Consider the following 12,034-nt stretch of genomic DNA (forward strand, 5'->3'; position numbering starts at 1 on the left):
ATCTATCTGTCTGTCTGTCTGTCTGTCTGTCTGTCTATCTGTCTATCTATCTATCTGTCTGTCTATCTATCTATCTATCTATCTATCTGTCTGTCTGTGTCTGTCTTTCTGTCTGTCTGTCTGTCTATCTATCTGTCTGTCTGTCTGTCTGTCTGTCTGTCTATCTATCTATCTATCTATCTATCTATCTATCTATCTATATCTGTCTGTCTGTCTATCTATCTATCTATCTATCTATCTGTCTGTCTATATATCTATATATCTACTGTGTCTGTCTGTCTATCTATCTATCTATCTATCTATCTATCTATCTATCTATCTATCTATCTATCTATCTATCTATCTATCTATCTCTCTGTCTGTCTGTCTGTCTGTCTGTCTCTCTGTCTGTCTGTCCATATATATCCATCCATCCATCTATCCACAACAATATACAATGCAATACATAATAAAAAGCAATACAGAATACAGTATAGCGTACAATATAAAATGTAATATGCAGTACACAGGTTTATTTTTGGATGGAAATAGCATTTACACTTATTCTTTAACAAAGTTTGATACTGGTTTGATATTTGCTTCATAATAATTCATATATGGAGGCCATTGTACTTTAATACAATATATATAATACTAAAAATGATACTGCAGAATACAATACACATACAGGTGGAGTATAAGTAAAACAAAGGAAAACAGGTCAAACATGTCACACACACAGGATTCTTGCTAAACTGGTCATGGCTGACATAAATCAAATGCATATTGTCACCTAATTCAGAGAAAGAGTTGCCTGTGTTATCTGTCTTTTATGTTGATCCAGAGGTTTGTACTTGTATGCTGAGGATAGAGAGCACACGAGGAGAGAAAGTGATCAGGGTTTATGTAACGTAATGAAACTCTCACTAATGAGATGGCCCAATCCCAAAACAGCTGCTCCAGAAAGAGAACAAGAGAGACTGAGGGAGAGATTTAGTACCACCATGTTCTCATCTTTATAATGCTTCCTAATAACCAAGGGGGATGCATGATGTGTGAGCAGCCAGGATGATGGATTGGTAGACAAAATGCATGGTGTGTGTATATGGATTAGAGGTTATGTGGGGATATTCAATATTAAATCATCCATTCCAAAAATACACGGATTGTTGTTCTGTTTTTGTATGTTCTGCATTAAGCTGATCTGAACATATTCTTTGAAGTATTTTTTTCTGATATTTTATGCATTTGTTTGTGTGTGATAGAGAGTGATGTCAAATGATGTCATGCCCAAAAATAACAACTGGCTTACAGCAAAACAAACACACACACACACACACATACACACACACACACACACACACACACACACACACACACACACACACACACACACACACACACACACACACACACACACACACACACACACACACACACATACACACACACCACATAAGATCATGATCTACTTTGCAGTCATTGACTTATATTGTTATTATACTGAAATATACACGGTCAGAATTAATGGCACCTCTGGTAAATATGATCAAAACTGGCTGTAAAAAATAAATCTGCATCGGTTATCCTTTTGATCTTTCATTAAAAAATTGTCAAAAATCTAACCTTTCATTGAAGTAAAAGAATTGAAAGTGGGGGGTGGGGGGTCACATTCTGAAATAAATATTTTTCTCCAAAACACGTTGGCCATGACTTCTTGATTCACAGGAGTTTAAATATGAGGAAGCATGAAGGCCAACTTCCCTAAATCATCCATCACAATGAGTAAAACCAAAGAATAAAGATTGTTGAGCTTCAGAAAATAGAAATTGTCTGTAAGAAAATAGCTAAAGAATTGAAAATCCCAATGTTGACCATCAGGGCAATAATTAAGAAGTTCCAATCAACTAAAGATGTTATGAATCTGCCAGGAAGAGGACGTGTGTCTATATTGCCTTATTGCACAGTGAGGAGGAAAGTCTGAGTGGCCAAAGACTCTCCAAGGATCACAGATGGAGAATTGCAGAGATTACTTGAGTCTTGGGGGTCAGAAAGCCTAAAAATATATCAAACAACCTCTACCACAATCACCACAGTTTGGGAGGGTTTCAAGAAAAATCCTCCTCACTCATCCAAAAACGAACTCCAGCAAATTCAGTTCTCAGACACGACTGGAACTTCAAACGGCATAGGGTTCTGTGGTCAGATGAAAAAAAAAGAAGAAAAAAAGCTTTTTGGCAGCAAAAAAGCTAGATGGGTTTGGGTGCACACAAGGATAAAAAGTACCCTGTGTGTACAATTTAATATACTGTTGGATCTTTAATGTTGTGGACATATTTTTTTCTGCTGGAGGTCCTGGATATCTTGTTCAGATACATGGCATCATGGATTCTATCAAATATCAACAGATAAAAAATCAAAACCTGACGGCTTCTGCTAGAAATCTTATAATGGGCCGTGGTTGGAACTTCCATCAGGACAACGATCCAAAACAAACATCAAAATCAACACAAAAATTTGTTACGGAGCACAAGATGAAGCTTCTGCCATGACCGTCCCAGTTCCCTGACCTGATGAGTGGAGTGAACTGAAGAGAAGAAGCACCAACATGGATCTGGGAATCTGAAGGATCTGGAGAGATTCTGTATGGAGGAATAATTTCTGATCTCTTGTCAGGTGTTCTCCAAACTCATCAGGCATTATAGGAGAAAACTCAGAGCTGTTATCTTGTCAAAAGGAGATTACAAAAAGTATTCAATAAAAGGGTGTCAATAATAGTGGCCAACCTGTCATTTCATAATGTGATCCCCCCCCACCCCTTTCAATTCACAGATCAATTCAATGAAAGGTTAGATTTTTGGCAATTTTTTGAATGAAAGATCAAAAGGATAAACGATGCAGATTTATTTTTTACAGCCAGTTTTGATCATATTTACCTGGGGTGACTTTAATTCGGAGCATGACTGTATATTAATAACCCTAAACCTAATTCTCACAGAAGCCGTTATTCAAACAGTCATGTTCAGATCATGGAGGCCGAGATGGGACATATAGCCTTGCCTTTACATAGTTTTGAAGTTGTGAAAATGTACTGTAAATTGGTGCCACCTTCTGGATATGTCATAATATTACATGGAAAAAACATAAACACTTGTAACATTAAAAATGTAGGTCATTCAAGGCTACAGTAGACTACTTAAAAGGCCAGTTTTACAATTATGCACAATGAATTGAGCAATGAAAGCGAGAGTAAAATAAAATGTTGCCATGTCCCATGAGGTTAGGAGTATTTACAAATTAAAGAGCCCATGCAACAAGACTTTTATCTAACATTTCCCAAAAGATCACTGTCTTTGCTGTCTAAGGAAAGCAGAATTTGATTTACCAACAAAAAACATAAAATATCCCTAGGTGGCAACGCATTCACGTAAATACATGCTAAGTGTGTTAATTAAAAATATTTAGCCTAATATATTTGTAGATATTCAAATGTTTTAGATAGCCTTAGTCACAATACTTATTATAATAAATAAATAAATAGCAATTATAATATAATAAATATAAACTATAATTTTGAATAATTAGAAAATATGAGAATATTATAATTAAAGCATTAAAAACACGTATTATACAATTCAAAATAAAATAAATAATTTAAAATCAAATTCATTTAAGATTTAACAAATAACCAAAAAACATATAATTGTATCTCATAAAATTTATTAAAACCAATAAAATAATGAATGAAACTGAACATCAGCAAAAAGCTCTTGCAGACGGACAAGATTTATAGAGAGATGATCCGTCTGTCTATTTATTTAGTTATATTCTGCACCTGTCCGCTAGAGGCTTTTGTACTAAGCGCGCTCTCTAATCTAATCCTCTCATGTGACGTCGGTGAAATGGCGGATCGGGATGGAAGCGACGTCTGTCAGAGTTCCAGCCAAGGTGAGTTTATTTATATATTGTAAAGTTTGTCTAAAGTACTATTCCACTTCCAAACGAGTGTACCAAACTCCCCTCTATGTTTAAAGCTGGTTGGTTAAACTTGTCACGAAATAACACTTTTTTTAACCTCAGAAGCAGCGCGAGCCGGTCAGAGGAAAGGGATTAAATCAGTAAATCAGCCTAAACGCTGAGCCAAAGCACTGCCACTGCTTTCACGCAGAAAACAACATTTGTTTATGTTTTTATGTGACAGTGGCTCTACATAATTAGTTTACAAGCGTTTAAATGCCGTTGAAGCAGTTTTGAGCGGAGCACCTGTTACGTGCGCGCGCTCGTATTATACGTGATCACATCTGATGTTTTATTATCTCTGTTACTTGTGTTGTTGTGTTATTTGTACAGTAAAATAAATATCGCGAAACCGGCTCTAAATAGTCAGGTTTTGTCAGATGTAGCCTAATCATAATATATTAATGGGTTTTGTTTTTGTTGGATAAGTGTTCAGTTGAGTGAATCATGTCTGTAAATGTAGATTACCCCGCCCACGTCATCTTCATTAACGTTACCCTCTTATATTATTATCTAAAATGGTCTTATTCGTCTTAATCCTGGTGACTAAAATGTCTGATGCAATCCATATTGCTTTGGAAAACTACTGAAATTATAAATGAGCTAAGGCAATTTGAGAAATAAAAACTTGCTAGAAAAGGAAAGTAAAAATATGATTAAAAAAATGTTACGGCATGTATGATGGTTTGTTTCAGACTAGTTTTGTATTTGCATTAAGCCAGTTAACCATATTGGATTATGATGAATAAAGTTAGACTGATATTTTGGTCAGGTAGATATTTGTCCATTCCTAGCTGAACTTTACACAATTCTGTCGATTAACAGAGATATTACTTTTCCTTTATGGCTCTAAACTCTACCTAACATCTTTTTTTTTTTCAGTTGATTGTAGGCACAGACAACAACAGTGTTACTAACTTACTAGTTAAAGTGTAAGGTTACTGTCTGTTATTGGGGCTGGAGGGGCAAAGATCAGATTCCTGTGCCTCCTTCTCTGTTATGAATTGAGAAAAATAAGACACACAGAAATCGAGTGATAGAATTGTTGCAGGATAGTGTTTTATAGAGATCAATATGCTAAATCTAAAGATATTTGAATATTTCCAGATTATCAACACAATCCTACTCATAACCCTACTTGCTTTGCTGATCAATATAAGCATTAAAGGGTTAGTTCACCCAAAAATGAAAATTATCCCATAATTTACTCACCCTCAAGCCATGATCCTAGGTGTATATATGACATTCTTCTTCTTTCAGCCAAACACAATCGAAGTTATATAAAAAATATCCTGACTCTTCCAAGCTTTGTAATGGGAGTAAATGATCCGTCGTGTCAGAGGTCACTCTTCCGCCTGAACTAGACTTGTGTACGATCACCGGAAGCCACAAGCCAGTGATTATAGTTTCTAAAGTTATAAATATGGATTTTTTTTTTTTTACTTCAGAAGGCCTTTATTAACCTGTGCGCCGTATGGATTGCTTTTATGATGGATGGATGCGCTTTTTTGGGCTTAATTATTTTTTAGAATTCACCATAAAGCTGGAAAGAGCCAGTATATTACTTAATATAACTCAGATTGTGTTTTGTGAAAGTAACATACTCCTAGGAGGGTGAGTAAATTATGATAATTTTCATTTTGAGGTGAACTAACACTTTCACTAGGCTATCCCTTGTGTATACAATTTATAGTTTCAGATGTTTTTAAGTACATTTCTAGTAAATACTGTGTATTAGGGCATAATGGAATCAATTGTTTTTGTAATATGACTGAAAAATGCGGTGTAGACGTAAAAATTTTTTTTTCATTTATTTGCTCAGGACAGTAAGCAATGTAAATAAATGACACGTGTGTGTAAATGCATTTTCAGTGTTACCAGATCTAATCTGAAATGGCCTCGCAGTTCATATATCTAAATGCAAAAAGCTGTTAATATCACTTTCAGCATTTGAATACTGTATTTAATGTTTGCCAGTAAAGATGGATTGCAATCATTACAAACATCTATTTGCAAATGCAGTTTTATTGATTCAGTACACATACGTTTAGCAGGTATTGGCTTATTCATGCAACATGCATTGAAGATTAAAGCTACAGTGCATGTTAAGTGTCTCCTATACTGGTAGATATGTTAAATATATCACACATGAGTTTCTTAACAGAATATGTGTGTAGAATTGACTTAAAATAGCCTTTTTTTATATTGGTGGTATAGTAGGGCAGTCATGGCCTAATGGTAACAGAGTTGGACTGGTGACCCAAAGGTTGCTGGTTCGATTCCAGTACCGGCAGGAATATGACTGAGGTGTCCTTGAGCAAGGCACCTAACCCCCAATCGCTCCCCGGGCGCCACTCAAGGCTGCCCGCTAATTTTTGGGGCGACAGTGGCTCAGTGGTTCATGTAGGTTGTCTACAAACCGAAAGGTTGGTGGTTCTATCCCCGGTTCCATCTGACCAAGTGTCGAGGTGTCCATGAGCAAGACACATAACCCCAGCTGCTCCCGACGAGCTGAGTGGCGCTTTGCATGGCTGACACCGCCGTCGGTGTAAAAAAATCTTTTGGGGCAGTCATGGCCTAATGGTGACAGAGCTGGACTGGTGACCCAAAGGTTGCTGGTTCGATTCCAGTACCGGCAGGAATATGACTGAGGTGTCCTTGAGCGAGGCACCTAACCCCCAATCGCTCTCCGGGCGCCATTCAAGGCTGCCCGCTGCTCCGGGTGTGTGTATCCACGTTTGCAGTGTGTGTGTGTTCACTACTCACTACTCTGCTCTTAATGTGTGTGCACTTACTTGGATGGGTTAAATGCAGAGGTCAAATTCCAAGTATGGGTTACCATACTTGGGCATCACGTGTTACTTTCACTTTTTTTCACTTTCACTTTCACTTTAGTAGATTGAAGTAGAAAAAGTATTTACATTAGCGATTATAGTGGGTGTAGTCGACTGCACTGTAAAGTGTGTGAGGGGAAAAATGATCAGATTACTGTATTTCATTAGTGCATGCATGGCAATTTTTGTGTTTGTGTGTGAGAGTCATATATGATGCTTTCAGTTTACAGTAGGTCGTAGGTTGATCTTTACGTGTCATTCACCTGTTGGCTGTAAACTGACTGTTTCATAAATCAGCTGTTTCTCATTCATAAACACACATACCCTTGACACAAGCAATAACTTGTCTGATGGATTCAGTATTTTTTAGACTGATTCAAAAAACATAACTTTTCCAATTCATTAAAATTGGTATTTTATACAAATATTCATTAAATTCTTCGGAACAGGAATTAAGATATTTTTGGAAAATTTATTAAAGATATTGTTAAAATAGTCCAAGTGACTACAGTGGCTAAAACTTAAGTTTATCAAGCGACGAGAATACTTTTTGTGCGCAAAAAAAAATAAAATAACGACTTTATTTCAACTCTTCATTTCCTTCTCTGTGGGCCTCGAGTCATTTCACTAGTTTAACAGCGTGAGCTTCTGTTGTTTTTACATCACACGCATCACACGCATCACACACATGACCAGCGTCGGCCAATAGTGAGCCTACGTGTGACGTAGGCCTAGCTCTACGCAATCACACTACGTTAACTGACTAGAGGCCCACAGAGAAGGAAATTAATAGTTGAAATAAAGTTTTTTTGCGCACAAAGTATTCTCGTCACTTGATAAACTTAAGATTTAGCCACTGTAGTCACTTGGACTATTTTAACGATATCTTTAATAACTTTTCAGGGCCTGCAAGTTTCAATCCCTGAAGAAGCCTATGGAGGAGTATGGAGGAGTGATCCAGCTCTCAGATTTAATCAAAAATATCTTAATTCGTGTTCCGAAGATGAACGACGGTCTTCCGGGGTTGGAACAACATGAGGGAGAGTAAATACATGACAGAATTTTCATTTTTGGGTGAACTAACCCTTTAACATGCTTTGTTTCTATCAAATAAATAAACAAACAAAAATAAATTGCTCATTAGTCGTTTGTTTGTGAATGCAGACAGCAAATACAACACAATGGAAGAATGTTGTCGTACCAATCCTTTTGACTCATCACATTCAATTTGACCAAACTCGCAGATCTTTTGATGTTTAAACACTGTTAGATGACTAGGCGATCATCCCGACCCATCCCTAGTTTGAGCATCATTTGTTTGAGGGCATATGTGAGCCGCATCTAAGGTTAAAAATACAATGTAAAACACACTTCTTCTCACTGCTAAAGGTGCGGTCACATTAGCGGCATAATTGGCAAAATTTTGCTGGCAAAAACGTCCATTGTATGAAGCACAGCTCACAAAACAAATAGCTTTCTGTTGGTTATCCCTAGTCTGTGTATATGTTTGTGAACATATGTGAGCTATTGTTGAAATGCCTGAGGTGGGACGACTGTCTTATGGCGGGGTCGGAATTACCGTTGTTTGATTTTCGTGGGCAAAATCCTGTCATTATCATTTCAATGGGCTATAATTCATCTCTTTCCAGTCCATTTTATCCCACTACTCTGTAAGGGTGCTCAGATTGATTTGGCACCGACCGTTATCGGCGGATAAAAGCTTTATATGGTTTGATCTGTAGTCTCTATAAAGGCAGATCAGATGACTCAGAATTCGTGAGACAATCTTTTTATGCTCAGTTAAAGTTGCTTCACTATATTCAGTGGTCTGGCAGTTTTACCAAGTGTTTTAAAATGACTATAAATTTGTAACCTCTTTGCGGAGAGCGGAGACATTGCATTAAGCCGTGAAAGTGAAACTGTTCCTCAAGCAGCTTTCTGTGCGTGCGAACACGGACACGGACATGCAAAGTGAACTTTGAGCTTCGGTTTCTCGCCTAAACTATTAAATGCATGCACACAGAAATATGTTAAAATGCCCAGCTTGGTGAGTATTAGGGATGTGATGGTGAGGATATTTTCCCAGCGTTTAATCAATGTGTGAGAACACTGGTAAAACCGGTATCACCGGCGGGGGCTTTTAAATCGCTAGTAATTTTTGAAAGGGAAAGTTAAATACGCAGGTCCGCATGGGCATTCATAATGTTGCGGAGCAGAGCGAGCATTTTCAGTTCATTCCTATGTGAACATGTGCAGCCGTGCACATTTTAGTTTCGCTTTCAAATTAGCCCCAATTTGGGGGTGGATTGCTTGAATGGTGAGTTCATTAGCCTATTATTCTTAATGAATAACACAACAGAACCGTGCAATGACAAATTCGTTTAAATGGGCGATTTTACATTTCGCTTTGACACCAAATATCTCGTCAGTCAGCTCCACACTCTCGTGATAAATAAAATCTGACTCATGCTTCTGGGGCCTGTACCATGATGGTAGTTGAACAAACTCAGGGTTACAGGATTAGTTTAGAGTTGACAAAACCAAACCAATCCAACCAGGCTTTGTTGGTACCATGATGCTGATCATCAACTTTCTCTGTCAACTCAGGCTTTGATCCTGGGTTTAGGGGTTTAAGTGTGACATCAGTAGCGAACAGCCAATCACATGTTGAGAGAGAGAGTGAAACTGAGATTAATTTCTCGCGAGAGAAGCAGCGCAATTCACTTATTAAATAAAAGTATTAAAATATTAAGAATTTAAACAAATTTACACAGCAAGAAGAAAACAGCTGTCTATGAAAGAGGACAACTAAAAGAAAAAGTCTCGCTACTGTATATCAGTGCAAGTAAAAGTTGTGAAGTTATTTTATACAGCTGATAAAGGTATAGAGAGAATTGAACATTTAAGCTCACATGTAGTCATTTTATTGCTTCATCTATTGATGCTAAAGGGTATTTATATTACCTTTATATATTTATTCATTTAAACTGCGTAATAATAATTGATGAACTAAAATTGTACATGTGTGATTAATAAAGGGTATAATAATTACATAAATAATATCTAAATCATACAAATTTATTATTCTAAATAAGCATCACTAAAAACCAGACAATTTTGTCTGTAAAAATCATTTGCTATGTAGTGACCTTTAATTTTGAGTAGAAACAGGTGGAGTGACTTTATCGCATCAGACATGTGTCACTTTGCTCACAGCTGATTGGTCCAAGTTCGGTTTGCAACCTCTTACCTAGAACATAACCTGCCCCGGACCAGGTTAGCCGTGGAGCGTAAGTTGCTATGGCGATGAACACTGCTAAAAGCCAAACCACTTTCATGGTCCCTAAAACCCAGGGTTGACGCAAATTAAACTGAAACATAGCTGGCTAGCCACCTAAACCGGCTTCATGGTATAGGCCCCAGATCTGTGCTTCGACTCTCGTTCAGCTCACTATTTATTAAGCAGACACGTTCAGTTTTTAATTGTAGTGACTGTTCTCTTTGGATTGTATTGGATCTGCACATTCAGCCTTCGAGTGAAAGCAGTCTAATATTCCTTCTGCCATCTGTGTCATGAAGGTTAATCAAACAACAAATGACAAAGGCTACGTTCACACTGTCAGTCCAAATCCGATTATTTGTGTATCCGATTGGAATCTGATCCAAAATTATTGATGTCCACACTGTGCATCACAACTGTTCAGATCCAATTTCTGTGTCCATGCAGCTCTTTCGTTTTCTGGAATATCTGCATTGTTTTCTATGGCAATGACGTTGTGTTGGTAGGCATACGGCAAAAAAAACAAAACAACCCCAACATGGAGGGGTTTGCAATCAAGATGTTGTCTTGTTTAAATTTTACAACATGATAATGTGTAGCCGTGCACTGGACTGTGCGTCCTCTGACGCAGCGGCAGAACCGGAGGCTGGTATGCACAGCTTTTTCCCACGCTGTCGTGTCCGCCGGTTTCTAAATATGTCTCCATTATATTGTCATTTTCTGCTCGTCTGGCGTTTTGCAAAGACACAGCATTGTTTCGGCAGCGACTGTCAGCATGTTTACTATAACAACGTCTGATGTTTACATTTTACGTGGCGTGAGAAAGTCACACAAACCACGCGAAATCTGTTCAGAGTGGTCAGACTGAAACGGATTTTCAGTATTGCGATTTGAATATGTCCACAATATAGATGTAGCTTGAAACGGATTTTTACATTTCATGTGAAAATTATTATTATTATTATTTTTTTGCTGTTCACGCTAGCTAATTTTTTTATCGGATTTCAATCGGATCCGCACAAAAATCGGATTTTGACTGATAGGGCATAAAAAATTTTTTTGTTTGGTTCGGGTTTCGACCGACCCTGTCAATTTATGTGCGACCCAAATTTATTTTATGAGCTTGGGGAAGAAATAATAAAAATTAAATAAATACACAAATAAAAAACTTTGAGGCGAACTATAATTTATGTTTTTGTACAGCACCGTATTTGTATAGCCTGTTGTCCTCCAGCAAAGCTAACAAACGAGGCAGCCACGGTCGGGCCTTCACACATCGTTGTTGTCATGTAGATGCACTGCTGCGCTTGTGACAGGGCGCATGAGCTGAACGAGCAGAGATGGAGATAGAGCCCCGGTTGCGCGCACGCACTCTCTCTGCGGAGCCAGGCGAAAGTATAGGCTTCACCGTCTCAAAACTAAGCACTGTCTTGCTCTCTCTCCCTCGCACATATTAATGAAAATAAATCGACACGATGGCAAGGTTGGAAGACTAAAGTTTCATGTGGAGCATTCGGAGATTTCTTTTTTCCTGAATTACCGCTGGGTGGGAATTGTGCTAAAATACGTTGCCTTATCTTCTCTGAAAAACGTTCCACACATTCAGCTGACATATAATCCACACTTTAAATTAACGAAAAAACTATCCAGTGATGAAATTTTTTCTGTGATGACACAAATCTTGTGGGATGTCCTAGCCGCCAGGATAATCACACAACGCGCACACGTCCGATAATGACACGTCTAATTCGCGAACTAATGACTCATTTGAACTGATTCGTTTTAATAAATGGTTAAAACAACTGATCTTTCCAACACCGAACTCACGAGACGTCTGAATCGGTGTATAACTAATCGGTAACACTTACCCAATAAGGCAACCCCGTTTGCCCCCGCGCACACATTTAAAATCAGCGTGTGTGTA

General features: G+C 37.8%; 1 protein-coding gene across 8 annotated transcripts in view; it reads left to right on the forward strand.

The window, feature by feature from the left end:
• The first annotated feature begins 3,839 nt into the window (after nucleotides 1-3,839).
• map7b (microtubule-associated protein 7b) overlaps nucleotides 3,840-12,034 on the forward strand; it is a 45,689-nt gene continuing 37,494 nt past the window's right edge. For 7 of the 8 annotated variants that reach the window (XM_077218868.1, XM_077218869.1, XM_077218872.1 and 4 more), the window contains exon 1: nucleotides 3,846-3,927. In XM_077218868.1, the coding sequence (XP_077074983.1) occupies nucleotides 3,882-3,927 (46 nt within the window). In that variant the 5' untranslated portion in view covers nucleotides 3,846-3,881. Of the gene's footprint in view, nucleotides 3,928-12,034 lie in introns of all 8 variants that reach the window. The other variant, XM_077218874.1, reaches the window with a different exon arrangement.

Source organism: Siphateles boraxobius, unplaced genomic scaffold (genome assembly GCF_051911475.1).
Source record: "Siphateles boraxobius isolate OS27281-9 unplaced genomic scaffold, OSU_SipBor_1 77, whole genome shotgun sequence".
Classification (NCBI taxonomy): domain Eukaryota; kingdom Metazoa; phylum Chordata; class Actinopteri; order Cypriniformes; family Leuciscidae; genus Siphateles; species Siphateles boraxobius.